We start from the raw sequence: 21,360 nt of genomic DNA on the forward strand, positions 1-21,360 counted from the left end.
AGAATCAGTATTCCCACTAAAGATGTTACAGTCTAGACAAAGTAACAATATATAACGGAGGCCAGGAAAAGAAAGTGATTTGCTGGAGATAATATAGCAAGTTAGTCACCAAAAATTAGAAAAAGAATGTTATTTTTACACTCATACCTTATATTCTATAATTTCAATTCTACTCCTTTTGCTACAGATTGAATGCAGCTATATATTTCTTGCCTCCTATTAGGATGACAGTTATGCTATATTCTTGCAGGTGTATAACACTGATGTTTCCCTGGATTCTGATCTCTACACTGTAAATGTTAACAGGCATTATTCTTAGGCAAAGAAAGGCTCAAACTGCATGTGTGTTTTAAGCTGATAGATTTATAAGCAAGTTCAAGTGTGGGTGAGGATTTGCTACTTCCATCCACTCACTGCAGAACATTTCTCCTTCAGGAAAGATCAATGGTTAAACTGTAAAACTGACCCAGGCTGCAGCTCTCAGACTTACATGACTGTCTTGTCATTACACATTGCAGAGCTTCTGGGCATTAACAATATGGATCTGGCTTGAAACCTGACTCTTTTTCTCATTAGACAAGCATATGATGACAATAAAGTTCAGTTAATGCTATCAGAACTTGTTTCATACTAACAGTCATTGGTAAGGTGCACTTGTTTTCATCCCTTTAGCATGCAAGGGATGCGTTCCACATTCCCTGTGGAGTTCAGCCATAGAGATGTTGCACAGAAAGTGTTTCTTCTGCCCCAAATTGTGTCTTGCTTCTGATTATATAGATTTTTCACTGCCATGCGTGCTTCTCTTTTCAGCTTTGGTATGATTCATGATGGAGAAGGAAATCCTTGTAGGAAAGCTGAGGGTAATATTATGTCCCCCACACTCACAGGAAACAATGGAGTGTTTTCTTGGTCTGTGTGCAGCAGGCAGTATCTCAACAAATTTCTCAGGTAGGTCAGACGTAAATCTGGGCCAGTGCCAGGGAATGTATCTTTTGTTACTAGGCTTGAACTCTTGAACAGACATAAAAATCAGTTAAGTGTGAAATTCACTTCTTTTAAAATGTGTTCCAGCCAATGTACTATTATTTGAACCCAAACACTTGGGGGCTCAAAGGTATGAAGTGAAAAGGAGGTATGGCATAGGGGGGTTTTGCCCGGCCTCGTTTCGAAAGACTGAACGTCACCCCCCATGAATATCCTGCAGTAAGGACTGGCAGATCATTGTTTCCCAGGCATTCCTGTCAGCAGCCAAGTGTATTAGAGAATTAGTAGGAAGTGAACACAAAAGAGGGCAGACATAGTGGTACCAAAGTCATTACAAAGTGTAAAGTAACATTAGTGGCCTTTCTTACTGGAATTTCTCATAAGTAAGGACATTTTACATTTCTCATTTACATTTCTGGGGTGGGGAGGGAAGGGAGGAAAGAGAGAAAGATAGCAGTTATTTCTCCAGCATGTTGAAATCATTCTATGAAGCTTTTAAAGGAATGGTTTTTGGTCTGTATTAAATGCCATCAGAATTTCTGTCCTTTCCTTTACAACTTGGCTTTTATTTTGCTTGGTTGGTTTTTGTTGTAGATAGGTAGACTACACATGATTACTAAAACAATGTTTAAGCTGTGCTAAGATTCAGATCCAGTACAGGCATTTAAGTTCCCCAGAGTGAGAATCAAGCACCTACACAATTCTGTGAATCTGATCCTTGAATTCCAAATCAGTATCATAGAGTAGTGGCCAAGGAAGGTGACAGTTCTGGTGATTTTTCTGCCTCAGTGATGCAGCATATTCTGAGTACAGAAGCAAATTGCAAGCTAGAAAGTCACACAAGTCCTCCAACATGCAATGTGGTCCAAGAGACACTTGGAAGATAGATCCAGCATAGGGTGACCTTCTGTATACATGGGTTCTCAACCATATTCAAAGGGAAAAAAATAGACTATAGGGTACCTTTGGTCTTAAGCTGGACACAGATAACCCAAAGCACACAAACTGTGAGAGTCTCCTGTCAGCAAATGCTGAAACAAGACAGCGTGCCTCTTGATTCTGCTGGTTCCTGGTCTGGAGAATTTAAGGGGAAGAAGCAGACTAGATCAAATTGCTCTTGGTTACAGAGGGCTAAAGGGAGGAAAAGAATTTGACATCATTCTTTCTTGTTGTCACTATAGTCCTAAAGCCTGGAAACTCCTGCTTCCTTAAAACTTTGCAGGTCAGGCTACCAACAAGATGTCAAGATCTTTTGGCTCCTGCAAGCAGATAGTCTCATTTCAGTGCATACTTCTGTGCCAGTTAAAGGTACTGTATTTTTGCTGGTCTATAGCAAATTAAAATATTTTAATATAAAGATCATAATCATGTGTAATATACATTCTCATTATAGTACAGCCCAAGCTGCCTGCCTGATTGATGAACCTAAGCAAACAGGACAGTATAAATACCCTGACAAACTGCCAGGGCAGATCTATGATGCTGATACCCAGTGCAAATGGCAATTTGGAATGAAAGCAAAACTATGCAACCTCAGCTTTGTAAAGGTACCTGTTGATATACTTTTGAAAAGTTAAAATTACATTAGAAAAATGCAGTACATTAAATAAGTAATACAGTGTTCTTCAGAGGCCTGGATTATTTCTCTACCTTATCTTGCTTGGCAATTTGCTTTGAAGGTACTGGCCTCTTTTGAGTAATTTCACAATCCCAGGGGAGCTTCAGAAGGAAATGTGTTCTTTGCAGAAGTCATAAGGACACCAGTTGAATACGTAAGCCCCATGACTCCTTGCCTACTCTACTCAGAGAAATTAGCAGGCAGTAGAGTTTTGATCAAAACTTGCATGGGGTGTGGGGCGTGGGGTAAGAAGGACAAAGTGTCTTGTGTTTTGTTTTACTCATGCATTGACAGCAAAGTCTGGAAAAGATCTAAAGGGTTACTTTAGAACAATAAAAATGTAACTTACACTCTTGACTTTGTGATGAAGGAGTAATTTAGATTAACCCATTATTTTATTGACTGCTACACTCGGTGCTGATCTCTTCAGAGAAGGCATTTTATTAAATAATCTGGAGTGCTCATTTTGAGAAGAAATATAGCCGTTTCTTTTACTCCTGTTATTATCCTGGAGTATTTTGATTTATTTTATACAGAGCACATTTATCAGGTGATGGCAGCTGTGTTTCTTCCACAGCTAATGAACAAAGAGTGAGTGAACAGCGCTGCGAAGAGCCTGTGTTTCAAGATACCTCCTGCTTTTTATAAAATCTAGCCTCTTTGCAGTATTATAATCATTGTAGTCTTGATGAAATTTTAGCCTTGAATTTTTTAACACTGCTTTTGTTCTACTATAGTCTCAAACTTAAAATAGTTTTTAAAAATATGTAGTGAAATGGTGCATAAACAAGAAGGCGATACACAGGTTATGGCTGTGCTATGAATCTTAAGCCCTGGATTTTCTCAGTTCAGAAGAGGCTTTATATACATGGCTTTTAAGGTAGCAAAGGCATGTATCATTTTTTACTCTTTCTAAGCAGCAGGAACTAATGGGAATTATGACTACTATAATGAGTTCTTTTTTTTCTTTTCAGGATATATGCAAATCTCTCTGGTGTCACAAAGTCGGTCATAGGTGTGAGACGAAGTTCATGCCAGCAGCAGAAGGAACAGCTTGTGGTATAAGTATGGTGAGTTATTTTATAAATAGGAAAATGTCATTCTAACTTGGTTTTAGGCTGTGTTGGGTCAAATACCAGCTCATGTCAAAACCAGTTTCTTCCAGATTCCTCCCTGTTTACTGTCACAGACTCTCTAAAAGATTGTATTGCAATTCATAGTCAGGAGTGGTTCTTACAGTGGCACCTATCTGATGATAAGGAGTGATGTCTTTCCCATGTAGCAATGGAATAAGATGTATCTGGCAAATTAAATTAATAAGAAAATCGATTAGTTATAACATCATTTAGGCTTCAAATTCCACTCTGATATAAACATTCCTTAAGCCATAGTATTTGCTAGACAGACTAAGGCCATCATGCATATTATCAGTGATCACATGATTATTATCAGTGATCACTGCTAAAAAACCCAAGGTTATTGTTTTGAACCTTCTAATTTGCACTTATCTATAGCTACCCAAAATATTTTCATTTGCTGTAATGTTTCTTCCAGCAGAATATTGTTTTGATTTTCAGGTTACTGACAAATGGTCTCTTTTTCTCTCTGTGCAGTATTTCATAATTGAATGATAAAAGGGAGAAATTTCTGTGGATATTTAGCAGACTGTTTTTAGCTTACGTAGGAAGTTTGATGTTCTGACATCACAAAAACATAAATTAACATGGATTTTTTTGGGAAGTGTAAGCCAAAAACTTTCCAGGAGAACATTTTCGATCTTCCACTCAGAACTTGGACGAAATTTAGGACAATATTATTTAAGCTATTGTGTAGACCAATGTCCTGCTTCAGAGACCTTGTCCTGCTGTGAACTGTCTCATTGAGTTCAATGGGTGACCCCATCTTTATCAGGTTCAAGCACTAGTGCTTTTGAATGTGGATTATTTTAATTTTTTTGCCTCTACTAGGTTCCACTAACTCTAATGGGATGGTTTTTTGCATTTTTTTGGCAGTGGTGTCGAAGAGGACAGTGTGTGAAATATGGTGATCATGGCCCCAAGCCTGTCAATGGCCAATGGTCTGCCTGGTCCCAGTGGTCAGAGTGTACTCGCACTTGTGGAGGTGGGGTCACATATCAAGAAAGACACTGCAATAATCCAAAGTAAGACATAGATATGAAAAGGTATTACTTTTATACTATTTAAAAGTTTTTAGAACAAGAGAAAATAACAGAGTACGTTTCTGTAGGGAAACAGTACCTGTGAAAAAGTTTCTAAGACCTTTCTTTCATGTCTGGTATGACCTGTCAGTAGCTGAAGGACAGAAATATGTCTTGGTACTAAAAGCATTGGCTGTCTGAAGACTGATTGAATTGAAGCATCTACAGCCCAACTTCCTCAGTTCATTTTGTGACACTACAGTTTATCAATTACCTGCAGAAGTAATGAAATGTCACACAGACATATTTACACCTAATAATCTAAGATGAAGACAAAAAGGTCTTAGAAGCTATTAAGACTTCTACTGAGACCATATTAGCCAGGATAATAAACCAGAAAATGTTTAAAGTCAGTACCAAAATGGCTGTAGACAGATGTCTGTGTGTCTGTCATGTTCTTTGCATTCTTCAGTGTTCCACAGGTCACAGTAAGCTCACTGAACCCTAGAACTGAATGCTAACTCCTGAAACATTTCTGGTATTTTCCTCTAATGAATGTCTTATCACTGCAAACTCTACTATTCCTTACAATACTATATAAAAGTAGAGGTTAAGTATTATCTGCACAGTGTCTTTCCCAAGTACTCACATCACTTCAATTTGCAAGAAAAAAGGATTTAACTGTTTTATTTCATACACAACTTCAACAGGCACATGTACTCTTCATTGCACAAAATGAAAACATCATTTAAACTGCAGTAATAAAAAAGAGAAAAGATGACACAGTTTATATGAGGCTGTTAAGAAGCCTCACACCTACTATACAGTGCTGCAGTAATATCCATGCTTCATATACTATGTTATAGGAAAATGTGAGTTATTTAAAACTGCCTTTGTTACCCTCACTTGGTCAAGCCAGCTTTTGGAGTTCCATAGCAGAGCATTTTCTCAAACTTTTCTGTTGTTTCTCAGTGCATTTACATAAACAAAATTACTTGGATAGTTTCCCTTATAAAAGTACTTAGCAAGGGAATGCAGGGTCTAGGTTGTGCATCAGATATATTTTGGTCTTCCAGCTCTGGTTCCTGTTTTTCTGTTAAATTTGTATTTATATACATTGTTCTTTGCATTTATTCATAAGCCTTCCCTTGCTTTCCCTTTGTAACAGAATAATATCCAGGAACAGAAATCCTTCAGTTTGGTGCACTATTATAACTGGTAATGACTCAAATGGCCTTCAGACCCCTCTTTAACAGGAAGGGTTATAGCAGCAATAAATATTTAAAACTTATATTCAGAGTGGTCTGTCCTAATTAAAGTACAGCTTGACGCAAGACTCGATGTAACCAGATAAAACTTGATGCCAGAGCTGGATCTTGCTTATAGCACATTTAGTTTTATATTAGTGATAATTCATCTAATGGGAAGATACTATAGATCTCTCTCAGAGTTACAGTGATGAAATGACAGGATCATAAGTAAGCCATACTATAAATTTTAATATATAATTTTAATATTATAAATTTTATAATTATAAATATTAAAATGTGTAACAGAGCTGGAAAACAGAATGCCTCTCTCAGTGCTCCCTTAGTTTGGCTTAGTTAGGTTGCTTCTTTTCCTTACACTAAAGCAGATTTGTTTTCTGAGGCTGAAGGAGGTAAAAAAATCATAGATGTGCTGAAGTTGTAAAGAAAGTCTGTAGAGAAATGAGTAAAGACCCAACAGTGTGGCTGCCTTAACTTGCAGCATGAAGGCAGCATAAAAACTCCCTGACCTCATTAGTGTTCTATATCCTCCCTGCCCTTCACAAACTGAAGTTTCATCAACTAGGATGGAAAATCTGATTTCATTTAAGACTTTTGATGTTATATCCAGTGTCAGTGTATCAAATACATGACCTCAAGAAAAGTCACTGGAAACTTGGGTTTTTTTTTCACAAAACATTTTTGTTTGTGCTTTAACTCAGCTTTAAACAGAGTAGCAGGTTCACCTCTTCCTTTCAAAGGCTGTTTTGTAGCCAGAATTCTGGAACAGGCAGATACGATGTATATTCAAAGCTGATTCAAAACATAAAAACCAAGCCCCAGCTTGGTGAGAGGGTTACAAATAGAAGGGTTAAGATTTATAATAAAGCAAACAGAAAAAGCACCTGGATTTTGTCATCCATGTTGCACCAATCTGTCTCCCTATTACCCCAGTCAGGTGCAAGTCAAGACACATTCCATGGGATACTTGGATATGAAGAATTGTTATAACATAGTGTTTAGGGATTTAAACAAACACCTCTATGCCTTAGAGCTGTTTATTTTATACTACTTGTATTAATTATTATTGCTATATAGTTAGTATATTATAATTTTTCAATATCTTTTCTCCTAGTTCAATTATTTTTTTAATGTGTGTGTAGCATGGTAGAGTTCACAGCTTGCCTCCCAAGTATGCAAGTTACCTACTTTTTAGAAGTCATTATATTAAGGTATGCAAGTGCTGCATGTCTTTGTACTTGACACAAGACATTGTATAATGTGACAAACAGTTTTCTGAATTTGGTGTTTTGAAGATCTGTCTCAGTACCTGAGCACTGTAAAACTGCAAAAAATAACACCAGTGAATTCCTCAGTGGGTCCATTAGGAATACAAAAGTGAGTCAGTACATTTCTCAGCAGCTTGTGAGACCTCTCAGTCATTTTCTATTGTTTAAAATTGTGTGCATAAACTGAATAGTTAAAAACTATTTTTCTGATAATGTAAGAGGCCATCAAAGTAATAGAGTATACTCTTCATTTTGGCTAAAATTAAGGGAAATGCCCAAGTAAGATTTACTGTAAGATTTGGATGTGAAATTTTTTAAATTTTCCATGAATTCCAACATTTTCCTACGGCAGGACAATGGTGCGCAGCCCCATTGTTTTCTTTGACACATTGTTTCACAATTATTTATAAAAGAAATTAGCAACCAAATGTAATTATTTATTCTGTCTAGGTTCCATCAGTGTTATGTTATCCTTTGTTAACTCTTACTGTGATAGGTAACTCTTTGCACATGTTCATTCTTGGGTCACAGCAGAGTAAAAAAGGCTATACAAGAGTATTGAAACCAGCCAATACAAAATAGCCCTATAAATTTGAATTGAAAACATGACTCACCTCTAGATGGTTGCATCTTTCCTGAGTTTGCAATGATCCAAGCAGATAATTAATGACAACTGCTTTGCTTGATTTTAGGAACCATGAAAATTAATGGCCCATATAAGAAATACTCTCCCCCTAAGGCAATGCATCCTCTCATTTTCTCTGTTAATAGATGTAGCATGCCAGTCAGACAGAAAGTAGGTTTTACAGAAAGAATGTTCTTTTTTTCTTTTTTTTTTCTTTTTTTTTTTTTTTTTTTTTTTCAGGCCACAGTATGGTGGCAAATTCTGCCAAGGTTCCAGTCGTATTTATCAACTTTGTAACAATCAGCCATGTCCAGCAAACAGTTTGGATTTCCGTGCCCTGCAGTGTGCAGAATACAACAGCAAACCTTTCCGGGGATGGTACTACAAATGGAAGCCATATACTAAAGTGGAAGGTAATTATGCCACAGCTCTGTTAGACAAAAGCAATTGCAGGAAGTGAGCTATAAGCTGTAATTAATGCATATTCTTAAGGCAAATATCACCCTGCTATAAGCAAACAGAAATTCAGTTGGCTTGATTGAGATGTGTTTGCTTTCTAGCATAGCTGAATTTGACCTCCTCTACCTGTATGAACACGCAGAACTGATTTTGGTAGTGAATTTAAATCTTGTTCCTTAGCATGACTCCCTGGATCTTGCTACCCCTCTCTTTCATTTTATATTATATCCTTCTTAGTGTAAAATAAAGCAATTTCCATGGACTTTCAGCATGGGAAATGTAAGCTCCCACAACACTACCAGAGTCTTCCTTCCTTTGGAATGTTCTCAGATTTCAAAACGTAACAATAAATCAACCTTTTGACATTCCTGCTGGTATAGTCCCATGAGAACTGCAAAAGCAAACAATGTACTGGCATAATTTTTTAAAGGTCTTTATAAAAGCTCAGGTCTCAATAAATGTTTCTTGGTTTTGTACAAGCAAAGTCAATTTTTACTTCATGCATCTTAGTTCTGAATATATTTTGAATCGGTATTCGTTTTAATCAACATTTTAAAATTAAAATTTTAATAAATATTGCCCGCAGTTTGAATGCACAGTTTGTAGCTGCAGTTGTTACTACCTGAGTAAAAGCAGCCAGATTGTCACAATAGTTGGACTTGATGATCTTAGAGGTTATTTCCAACCTTAATGACTTGATGGGTCTATGATTGTAGCTGCCAGTACAAATTGCTTTTTTTGATAATGTGTGTAATTATATAAATATATACGTGAAGATGCACACACATGTAACTTTGATTCATAACCTGATTAGATTCTTTTCAAAAGACTTTGCAGATGTTTTCTGGATATTTAGAAACCTCTGTCCTAAACAGTCATAGAGAACAGAGGAGGGAGGAAATACAGTTTCACAGCATGTGAGAATGGATATTGTAGAAGAGGGAAAATAACACATCTTGTTTCACAGAATTTAAGGTAGCCCACATTGGTTTTAAAGTTAAGGACTGTGTTTAGTAAAATAAAGAGCAGCTTAAAATTAGGTACAAAGGTCATAATTTTCAAAAACAAGACATCCCCAGATGACTCTGAACTCAAAAAGTCCTGTCCTTACTCTCTTAGCTGCTTTTCAGCATCTCCTCCAAGATGTACATTTATAGCCCTGGAAACACAATCTGGTTTTTGAAATTGTTACAGATGCCTCTGTAGAAAGCACTGTAGAAAATCCAGCTGCTTACTTAAGAATAAAAGGATACTGTTTGAATCTGATTTCATGTTCTTCTACATTTTCTTATGCTGTTTTATTTGTTGCACTTCCTGTTTGTGTTACAATGGTGTATTTCAGCAAGTGGGACAATATTTATAATTGCATGACTGTTTTTTGACTATGTAATCAGCCCTTTATATAAGAAGACATTTGATTGACAATTGTTGGGACTTTTTGGAGAAAAAGTGCTTTTGTTAGGGGAAAAATCTTGTAGCTTGTAATATAGGGTGCAGGAAGAAACAACAGCAGAGTGGTGTTTTGTTGCTTTTTTTCTTTTTAAACTGTGGCAGGTTTGATAATGCTTTCTTTGCTTGCGCTGTGGTTGGTTTTTTGTTTGCTAGTTTTTAATTTTTTTGTTTTTTCCCCCAGATGAAGATAGATGTAAATTGTACTGCACAGCTGAAGACTTTGACTTTTTCTTTGCAATGTCCAGCAAAGTGAAGGATGGAACCCTGTGTTCTCCAAATAAATATGATGTTTGCATTGATGGAATATGTGAAGTAAGATAAAATTAAGTTTCTCCCAATCCTAAAGCTTTTTTTTTTTTTTTTTTAAGTGGACAATTTACTACTTTAAGGAATATGCAGCTGTTACTTCAAATTCCCTTGTGTCTGAGTCGTTCACTTGTGCCTTTTGGTTTCAGCAAGTAGGGTGTGATCGTGGACTTGGTTCCAAAGCTGTACTGGATGCTTGTGGAGTTTGTAAAGGAGATAATTCAACATGCAAGTTCTTTAAAGGCCAATACTTGGTCCAGCACAAAGCTAATGGTAAGGAAAACTGTTCCACGTGATCATCAACTCATTGCTCTACTGTATGTATATAATGTGTATGACTCCTTGCTCATTAGGGCAGTGGCTTGAAGTCCAGATGTGAACTGAAAATCACAGGGAGAGTGAGAGGAGAGTTCACATTTCTGTTTCCTGGTAACAAGAAAGCTATGAGCATAAGTCTTGGTTAGTTAATTTGCAAGCATTCCTCTTGTTTCTTTAGCCACATTTTCCCTTTACGTGTGAATTTCCTCTTGAAAGAGATTTTTAGGATTCTGGCAAGTGAAAAAATAGCTGTCAACATCTCTGACTGGAATGGGAGTGAAGAAGATATAAGAAGTGACACACAGTATAATGCCAAAGATGAGAGTATTTCCATGTTGATTTTTTAAATTAAGTTGCACTGGAATCAGTCCAGTTGATTCACTGGATGATCCAGTCACTGGGAGGTGGTCTACAGGGGACAGTCACAGGCTTCTAGTGAAACATCTCACTATGCCTTAGTTTCTCAGGCATAAAACTCAGACCATATTTGTTTACTCATTTTGAGGATCCATTTATTGTTGATCATGAGACAGGCCAGTGCTACAGTAAGTGGCCAGGGAATTGTTTAGGATACTATGCTAGAAAAATAATCTAAACTGAATGCTCTGCAAAATCAGCTGTGTGCAGTGTGTGTTGGAGATCATCAGCAGATTGTCATCTGACTGCAGAATAAATGAAATTTCTATGTGAGAATGAGTGAGATTTTCTGTACCTCTGAGTTACTCTGATTATGGGCTGCATAGGGGGGCTTAACATCGGAACTGTTTTCTGCCTCTGAAAACAGAGTAACTTTAGTAGCTCAGAACAGCTGACATTTTTTAAACTACAAACATTCCCATTGGCTCAAAAACTCTCTGCTATCTCTGTATGGTGATTTTTAAAAAGTGCTTATTACTTCTTTCATTGTAGACTACTACACGGTGGTCACTGTTCCAGCAGGAGCACGCAGCATACAGCTCCGTGAGATGCAGCTCTCCAGCAGCTACCTGGCAGTGCGCAGCCTCAGCAAGAAGTATTATCTAACAGGAGACTGGACAATTGACTGGCCAGGGAAGTTCTCTTTTGCTGGAACAGTTTTTGATTATCAACGCTCTTTTAACCATCCAGAGAGTCTATATGCAGCAGGACCAACTAATGAGACACTGGTCTTTGAAGTAAGTTTTCTTCTGTTTATTCTTCCCTTGATGTCTATTACAGAATTAGTAACGACAGCTTTAGCTCTTCGCTGTAGCTCTCAGTGAGATTAAAGAATAGTGTTGAGTCACGACAGAATTCAGACTTCATTGTGTGGTCATGCTAGATTGAAAGGCCTTTCCCCAGTTTATCAAACTGTATAGACTGTGATGTGAAATATATTCTTCAAGGACTGCTTAAATTTTCACAACTATTCAGTAAAGTTGTTATGAGGAATACAGAAGACTCTTTATCCGCTGGGTAATGCTCTGAAATGTATCTTTAAGGACTACTGAAGTTCAGGGACCATGAACACATGCCAAACTACTTCAGGATGAACGTGTTTTAGAATAGATAATTTGACATGGGCTATTTGACATGGGTGTTTATTTTCACAAAATATTATCCCAATTTGCAACATCTTTAAAGAATATTTTTTCTCAATTCTTTTCCTCTTAAGTATGTATGTTAGTAGGGATGCTTTAACCCAAGGAAGAGTTTGGTCTACATGCTACAGATGGGCTTCCTTGTCTGCAAACCATCTCCAATAGCCTCTTACACCAAAGAAATAAGCACACATAAATGCTATGAAATGTTAAGCTGGCATCACTCAGGAATCTCATTTGTGCTAATACAAAGTAGATTGAACTGTATTATTATAGAGCTAAAGTATGAATAATTAATGGCCTGAAAGATGACTTACTTGGCTGCATATCACACATATACTTTGCAGAATAAAGATTAAAGAAGAAAAATTAATGCCAAAGAACACTTCGATTTTCATCCTATCAAATTATGCTAAACAGTTTTATTAAAATTTAACATTTAACTGGAGGCTATTGCTCCTATGAGAGCTTATTTAAACTTCCCTTGTATTTTTATTGAAATACCTACACCACTGGCATTGGTAACTAGGGAGCCTAATGGCTGAAAATGTTACAGTTACGTATTCCTCGATTATATATATCTATGAGCTGTAGCAAAGGCTTTTTTCTTTTCAGTAAAGTAAGAGATATTCAACAATCTGAGTTCTGAAAAAATGCAGAATCTTGTGTGTTTGGAGATCTGCATCATTTATGGTTTACAAATAACTTTAAGCAGCAAAAATGTCAATGAAAACTAAAGAAATATGTTGTCATGGGAAAAAGGTACATTTTGCTGAAGAAGTGTTTGTAGCAGTAATAATGTAACAAATCCTACTTCAACTACAAATACCAGAAATTGATAGAAGGCTGAAAAATTGAAGTTGAAGCACACTGCATTGTAGCTTTTTTTTTTTTTTTAGCTCATCTATAATTTTCAAAGCATACAAAAAACTCCTGCCTGCAGTTTTTTATCCCATTAACTTGCTCTCCATTAAGATAAGGCTTCTGAGGGTTTCAACCTCAACTTATTCCTGTAATATAGCTTTATAATAATATAAACTTTAAAAAAAAAAACCAAAACTTATAAATATACTTATAAACTTACTTACTTATAAAATTTACTTTTCCTGTAATAATAGCTTTATTTTTTAAATATGTTTATACAGAACAAATTTAATAATTATTTTCTAGATCAGTTTTTTTCTAAGAAATATTCAGTCCAAGCCCTTTCTGAAAATACACACTGAAGGTACTGAAAAGTTGAGTAAGTGGCATGCATCAATACAGGAACTTTTATTATCCATGTGGGCAAAAAATATAATGTTTTGTAGGTGTATTTATTGCCATTCCACTATGATCTGTATGACAGATTGTGCCTGTTTTAATTTTGTAGTCAGATTTTTCCTAGATATTTGTGTGGTGACCCAAATAGTTCAGGATTTTGGCTTGTGTTTCTGAATGCAAGTCAACTTGCATGTATTCCACAAGTTCAGGTCATGCACATCCTCTGAGCAACATTCAAAGGAGAAGATGGGACCAGTACTCTTCCAGTATGGGTCCAGACAGGTCTGACAAGTCTGTGCTGAAGGCAATCACTTCCTTTGAAATGCAGTCATTCTCCAAAATATTTTCTTGAAAGAGACATCTGAAGCATGTATTAAGAGAGAAGGGTGAAACACAAACCTTATATCTTAACATTTCCCATTGTCTTGCATACCACAAGTTCAGCCTTGTACTTACACAAAATGTTTGGTATTTGTATCATACTGTACAGTGTGTTCTGATGCATCTATTTTTCTGTCAGGTTTTTCACCAGCTCAGCAGAGTGTGTATCATTTAATCACATTTTGCAGTCCTAAACACTATTCAAAAATGGATAAGAGACATGGAAAAGACTTATAAAGTGCTTGTTTGCCCTGGAATTTCACAAAAAATAGACATATATATTTACATTTATTATACATATGTAATTATGGGAATGAGTCATACCAAAGACAAAGAGCAGTGAGTCTGTAATTTAATGAGGCTCAGGGAGAAAAAATGCAAACTGTAGTGCCCAAATATTTGAGGAGGAGGAGGAGAACATTGTGAGATGAATGTGGAATTAGATGTCTAGGACTAGTACTTCCTGAGCACAGCTATTCAAAGTGTAAAGACATGATGAGACTTTAGAATTCATCAGAACCCTTTGTAGATTGTTTAAGAATTAATTTCTCAGAAGGAGGGAAGGCAAGGGAGATAACCCAGTAAACCAGTGCCCTCCAGAAGTTGTGTATTTGTACCCTCCTGAAGCTGCAGTTTGTACTATTGATACTTTGGTGATTGTGGGTTTGTAGAAACCAGTAAAAGCTGAAATGAAAAATATTCATGGATTCAGAAGGCAGTTTCCTAAATGGTCCCATTCAGGCTAGAGGAAATAATAGGCAACGGTTAAAGTGGCAGAAATATGACAGTTAAATGATAATTTAGGATTAGAAATTAACACCAGGTTTTAAATATATTTTTTAATTGTAGTTTCTGTAGCATATTTGTCTCATATTACGTGTAAAGATTCTGGAATTTTTTTTCAGTGTAGTTGAATATATTCTGTTTATGTGAATTATGGGAGAGATTTTGAAAGGGCAAAAGAAATTGAAATGTTATGTGGACATGAAAAATATTGCATGATCACAGACTGATAAAATAGAAACATAGGAGTTTAATAGTTTGACTTTCCATTCCATCAGTAAACAGATGAATTGACTGATTTGAGAACTCAAAGCCAATCTGAGAAAGAACTGTGAAGTTTTTTAGGCCAAGATAGGATCAGTGTCCTCACTGAAGTTTGAAGTAAACTTGGTGACACATTGAATGAAGGAATTGTGAAATCTTTGTGAAAGATTGTGAGAGAAATAAGTAACAGATGGAAAGGATGCTTTGCAAAGATCAGACATTCATGGGAAGAGAAGGTGAATGGAGCTTCAAAGCAGGAATATGTCTAATTAAAACCAGTAAATCACTTCCTTTTTATCAATAGGGGAAAAAAAAAGAAAGGGGGCCAGGTGGAATGGCTTTACTGATGAAGTAGCTGTCACTGGGAGAAAGCCAAGTTGCAGTTCTCAAGCATTACATTTATTATTAGCTACTGGATGATAAATTTGTACTGATTTCCCCCGAAGAGATAGTAAGTTAAAGAGAGCTAAGATGTGCTTATAAGATACAGATGTTGATTCAATACAACATATAATCTCTCCTTTAGTGAGAGATTAGCTGGACAGTATAGTATCCCTTAAGGTTGTACATTTAGCATGTGAATGGTAAAAAAAATAGAGACACAATAGCAACAGAAGGTAAATTTGAAACAGATGAAACAGAAATGAGATCACACAGGACCTTTCAAGGATTTTTTTTTTTTTTTTTAATGACCTTAGTGGACTTTCTTGCAAATAACAGTTTGTCATAAGCTTTTAGTTAGGATTGCACTTGAAGTGACTTTAGAAATATTCAAGGGATAAAACCTCTGTTTTAAGGTTTGGCTTAATAACCAATGGGTAATTCTTCCTTTACTGGCCATTTCCTAACAGGTGCTGTCCCACTTTCCTTTGAACCTCCTGGTGTTAGCCACTGTCAAGGATCCCATCCCATAACTGCCCATTCATGACAACAGTCCTGTTTTAAAACTTGTTTTAAGTGGTTTCCCACCAACACCATATGTTGTGTGCCTACATTTATTCTAGTGAAACAAGGGTAAACTCATAAAAGTCAATGGAATTAATCTTGATTGAACGGAGAAATCAGAATCTGGCTTTGGACTTTGGATGTTACAATTATTTATTAAACAGCATGTAGGTTCACAGGGCATGAAAGCTGCAGGTCCCACAAGCACAACACAGCAAGGCACCAGTCTGCCACACAAACTTCTGTCTGTCCTTACTGGGGTAACTGGATCTCTGCAGGTACCTTAACTCTGCTACATCCAACCAACAAAATTATCAAATAGTTATAAAATACAGGAGTGACCCAGGAAATGTAGATGCAATTTGAAGACTCAGATCAAAGCTGCCATGTATGCTGGGTATCAAAGCTTGAGTTCATGCCCATTTTGTAAATTATGCACATGCAGAATGAGTAAAGATGAAAATACATGAAGTACATATGGGTAAACAGTAGCTATTCCCTCACCTGGCTTGTTTCAGATGCTCAGATTCACTCTCTTAAGTGATTTTCAATTGTCTGTTATCACAGAGATAATGAGTCTCTTTTTCAGTTTGTTACACGCCAGCCATTAGTGTTTTCCTATACATTGGACAGACTATTATGGAAGAAAGGGGAGTTTATCTTCTGTAAATTAATCTCTTTTAATTCTGTGTGTTGCAAGTAACTTCACATACACATCTTAGAATAAAAACACCTGGAAAGCACAGAGTCAGTCATAACTAAGCAATGTTGATAGGCTCTTTAAGAATTTGACCTGCAAAATGGAGTATTGTGTTGGAAACTTAGGATAGCCATGGGGACAGAAAATCTCAAACAAAGGAGCAGATGCACAGCTAGTTTATAAAATTGATTGGTTTAGCTTTGAAATCAAAATTAGCAGCAAAAAGAAAATGTTCTTTACTCAGGAGAATTCAATTTATCCATTGTTTTAACAGTTTGTGCCCTGAGCAAAAGCCACAGTTCTTTTTCTCCAGAATAGATCTGGCAGATTCCAGCCACAGAGTCTGTGGTTTTCGAACTCAAGAAGCTGTAAATTTTATAACTCTGCGCCCTGCGGTCAGAGCTGCTGAGTGTTGTGTCTGAAGTCAGGTGGTTGGTGTGTTAAAGGTAGACATTAAACAGTTCTATTGAGGAACTGGAAATGTTTAAGGAGGTTGTTTGCCAGCTGTAAATTTGGGAGCAAATGCCAGTTGGCTGAAAAGATGCTGGAATGCATCCAGTTAAGTAGACTAGCACTGGAGGTCTTTCCAAATTTGTAAGTCTGATAACTTGGCTGTATATGCAGACTTCAGTTATTGGGTTGTTAACGAAGGGATTTATAATGAATGTTTGAGAACATGAGAGAAAACTTTTTATATCCTTATTACTTTGCCAAAACTGCAACTTTGCAATAAGACTGCATTCCTGATGAAAACTTGAACATTATACGTTGTATACTATTTTTCAGCCAAGTATATGGTTTTGTGCCCTGCAATAATTTGTCTCCAGTACTTTTCCAGAGTTTGATTTTGCCCTTTTTCTACATAGCTGGGATGATACAGAAGGTAAAGAAAGATGAGGGAAATGCAGCTCTTGCTCTGTAAACATTCCCTCTTACAGCCTGCTGGGTGGGAAGGGGCTCCAGCTTTCCAACCTGGAAATGGAGAGGAAGTTCACTCCATCTGCTTGTTGTAGCTGTGTCTGCTTCCCAAGGTGCAAGCAGGGAATGCAGCTCTAGGGCTTAAATATGTATGGCCCAGCTTTACCCCACAGGCACTCACTTAGCTGGAGGCTGTGTTTCTTACATCATGGTGTTGTTCTCTGAAGGGATAGAGACTGAAGTGCTGTGTGTGTCTCGTTCCAACTTGTCTGGGATCATTTGCTCTCCTTCCCTCCATTCTGCTGAAGCACCAGGAGGGTACTGCTCTAACAGGGATAAAGCTGGTTGCTACTTTTCTTTTCTTCCCTATTCCAAGTTCTGAATTCTTTTGTCTGGGATGCATTCACTCTGTTTCTTGCCTCTGCTATCACACAGTAAAGAGCACTTTTGGAAGAGAAGTGTTCAATCTAATACTTCAAGGTATTTTTATTAGGAGTTTTAAGCTTTTTTTTTTTTTTTTTTTTTTTTTTTTTTTTTTTTTTTTTGGCTACTGTCATTTTTATGACAGTTGTCAGAATCAAATGAGATGAGGGCTAGCACTTTACACAAGGTCCTGAGGTATGGACAAAACCTCCTCCTCTTTTGACACTTGACTTATAAAAGGCCAGATAGAATTTCAGCCTCTGCGGTTGAAGGAACACAGATACCTCCTGAAATGGGAGAAAGTGAATCCTCCTAGGACCAGAAAGGAAGAAATCTGACTTTGACTGTTCATACATAAGCCAGATCTTTTCTAACATAAGAAAATAAAGCTACTCTCTGAAAGTGTTTCTGGCTGCCTACATACTGAGTGCTGTGTAATACTTTGGACTTACAAGACCTTCCAATGAATGAAAGCAAATTAAAGCTTTTTGAGATCTGGTCTGAAATAAGAACCAGGAAATTGGTTTAATGAAGAAATAGTTTTCCAGGGCTCAATTCTTAATAGGGTTAATGCAAACTTTTTTTTTTTTTTTTTTTTCATGTAAACAAACTTTATATGTTTGATATTTGTCTCCATTTGTCCTAAAACAAACAAAAAGGCAAAGAAAACCCAAAACAACAAAAAAACGAAAAATCCCAAACAAAAAAACCCACCAAAAAACTAGGAGAGTGAACATATATTATTGCAACCTGTTTTTTTCTAGAAACCTTAATGCCCATGGACTGACTTGAGATTCAGGATTCAAAGTGACTGTGAAATACCCAGAGTTGAACTTTTACTATCAGCAGTCAGACAGTGTTCTAAAATAAAATTATATAAAAGAGACATTTTCCTCCATTTGAAAAGGCTGTTAAGTCTTTAAATTTTATAAAACATCTACATCAGTCCTGAATAGTTACAGAAAAAAGAAAGGTCCTGAAAAAAAGTTATCCTGGTAATGGTTTGAATAGAGCACAACAAATTCCAAGTTCAGAGAACCACACATTGATGAGTGAGCATAAAGTAAAATATGGAAACTGTAATATGCTCATTAGAGTAATATGCTCATTATATACTGTCAGCACTGGCAGTGGTGGACACTTTTGGAAAGAGAGTTTAAGATGCAGAGATTCAGAGTGCATCTGTGCAGGGCACTGTGTAATGCACAGCACATTCAATCCCAATGTTTCCTCATTTCAGTGTTTTATTTTAATCCTGTGCTTGTAAAATAGTTGTGATACATAGATACACATATGACTCAGCCCTAAAGTAGATAAAATAATATTATTTCTATCAAGAATAGAGTAAAAATAGAGAGGTCAGTAGTTCAGTAGTCACTTTTAGATATATTTCTTCTATAATCTCACACGTATTCGAAGGTGTTCGTGAATTAAGCTTGGGTGGGTGAAATGAAAACTTTACCATGAAAGACTTTGATTTACTTATGCTTGGTGTATCTTCTAATCTAATCCTATAATGGGAAGGCACGTACTCTCCAGATCTTTGGGAAGTATTTTGTCTTTTACCATTCTGATTGCTATATTTTCAGTTCGGATCAGCATTAAGGTGAAAACTGCAACTCAACTCTCCTCTAAAATAGTAAACTCCTGAGAACTACACTCTCTACATTAAATTACAAAGATTAGTAGAGTCAGTAATCACAACTTCAATACATTTTCCTAACACTTTATGCTAAAATAGTGAATAAAGATTTTTTCCAATCCTTTTTCCATTGTGGACACTCAGGAGTGTGTCCTCTCCTGGACTGAAGTTTTATGAGAAAAATACCTGTGTTGGGTCTTCCTAACAAAATTTATCAGCAGTCTATATAGAAAAATGTTTCCCTTTTTACAAGAAAAATAAATAAATTCTATTGTATACCCTCAGCCTTAAGAACTGAGAAAGCCATGCCTACTAACCACCTGTGTTCCCAGTTCCCACACAGCTATACTACTGCTTTGCTCAAGCTTCTTTCAGTGCAGCATTTGAGTCCCCATTGAGCATTACTCTTTCATTCACTACCTCTTCATCCATTCACAGAAGCACTGTGCAAGGATCAGCTAACCTGGACTTTGCTTACAGAACAAGGGGAAATTTCTCCCACTCCCAAAACCCTAATCCACTGCACTGCCACAGGCAAACTCCAGCACCTGCCATGAGCCCCAGGGAAGGCAGGGACCACTTGTTAAGGACCAGTAGCAAAAGCAGAGCCTGAGACATGGGACAGGGGCAGCAGAGAATACTCCATTTCCTTTGGATGACAATTAACACCTACCCAAAGCATCCTGACTTCACCTTTCCAGACAAATACCTTCTGATTTAAAGTAACATTATGCTGAACTGTGTATTTCTGTAATTTTCAGTTATATGTCCTGCAGGTGTTAGTCCAAACAAATGCTTCACTGGTTAGAAATTACTTTGCTGGTTTTTAATTATTGAAAAATTAGGTCTACTGAAAATTTTTTTAGAAATATGGTGTCTATAAATATATTGCGTTCATCTTCTTTCAGAATGACGGAATTTTTTTTTTTTTTTAATCCCCTCCCTGCTTTGTTTTGTTTTGCTTTTTAAACCCAAATACTCCTTTATAGATCCTGTTACAAGGCAAAAATCCTGGGATTGCTTGGGAATATACATTTTCCAAAACCAGCAATGAAAACAAGACATCTGTCAAAAAACATAGCTACTCCTGGGTGACAGTGCAGTCAGAGTGCTCAGCTACTTGTGGTGGTGGTAGGTAACTTTCCAATTGCTTTTCTCCTTTTTCATTTTTTAAAGCACCTCAAACATTTCAGCTGCCTTTAATTTTGCAGACATCTATATCAGTACATAGAGGGAGTAACACTGAACACCTGGTGCTTATTTTTATTTTATCTTACAATGTATAACATAAATGAAGTGCCTTTGTATTTCCTTAATAGTAAAATGTTTCATGCCTGTCTCAATTCAGGTCACAGTGACTCAGTCTTTTTTTCTAAATGTCAAACCATATGCATATGATATCTGGCTGCTGAAATAATGTGAGAATTATGTGCTTCAATGTTGTAATTTGGGAACACAGGAAGATACCAAACACTGAGTAAAATTTACGTTATCTGTATTTGAAGTCTGAAATATTATTAAGACCTTTACTGACAGCTGGGCCCTGATCTTCTCACCTTTTGATTACAAATATTTGAGTCCTGCCAAAGTATAAAATACCTTATCAGCCAAGCATTTCTTAGTACCATTATCCTCTAGATATTTGCTCTGTGCAGACCATCTATTTGTTTCTCTAAATCCTGGGTGTTCTGTCAGCAAAAGTAATTCTGGGATGTAACAAGGGCAAAAAAACTGTCATTTTCAAAGAATGGAGAATAAAAATTTCAGTGGTCTTTAAACTGGAACTGGGTCATACAAATAAGACCATATGATGCAGTCACCTTAAATACTACAGAACAGGACAGGGTGACCAAGGAAATACCATGCTATGTTCCTGTATTGGCAAAAAACCCCAGGTGAAACTCTTGAAATATCTTGCTAGTTACTGTCAGAGTTCAGAGCATCTCAGTAAGCTGTTATTGGAAGAAACACTGCAGGAGCACTGCAGACATAAAACATGACAACTGTATCTTTCTTAATTTCTTCT

General features: G+C 36.6%; 1 protein-coding gene across 4 annotated transcripts in view; it reads left to right on the forward strand.

The window, feature by feature from the left end:
* The window catches only part of ADAMTS18 (ADAM metallopeptidase with thrombospondin type 1 motif 18), a 74,372-nt gene that overhangs the window by 37,628 nt on the left and 15,384 nt on the right, over positions 1-21,360 (forward strand). For all 4 annotated transcript variants that reach the window (XM_071756664.1, XM_071756667.1, XM_071756663.1 and 1 more), the window contains 9 exons: positions 811-948; positions 2,378-2,531; positions 3,577-3,672; positions 4,615-4,763; positions 8,162-8,334; positions 10,014-10,144; positions 10,288-10,411; positions 11,366-11,610; positions 20,324-20,465. In XM_071756664.1, the coding sequence (XP_071612765.1) occupies positions 811-948; positions 2,378-2,531; positions 3,577-3,672; positions 4,615-4,763; positions 8,162-8,334; positions 10,014-10,144; positions 10,288-10,411; positions 11,366-11,610; positions 20,324-20,465 (1,352 nt within the window). The remainder of the gene's footprint in view (positions 1-810; positions 949-2,377; positions 2,532-3,576; positions 3,673-4,614; positions 4,764-8,161; positions 8,335-10,013; positions 10,145-10,287; positions 10,412-11,365; positions 11,611-20,323; positions 20,466-21,360) is intronic.

This window comes from Heliangelus exortis, chromosome 13 (assembly GCF_036169615.1).
Source record: "Heliangelus exortis chromosome 13, bHelExo1.hap1, whole genome shotgun sequence".
NCBI lineage: Eukaryota > Metazoa > Chordata > Aves > Apodiformes > Trochilidae > Heliangelus > Heliangelus exortis.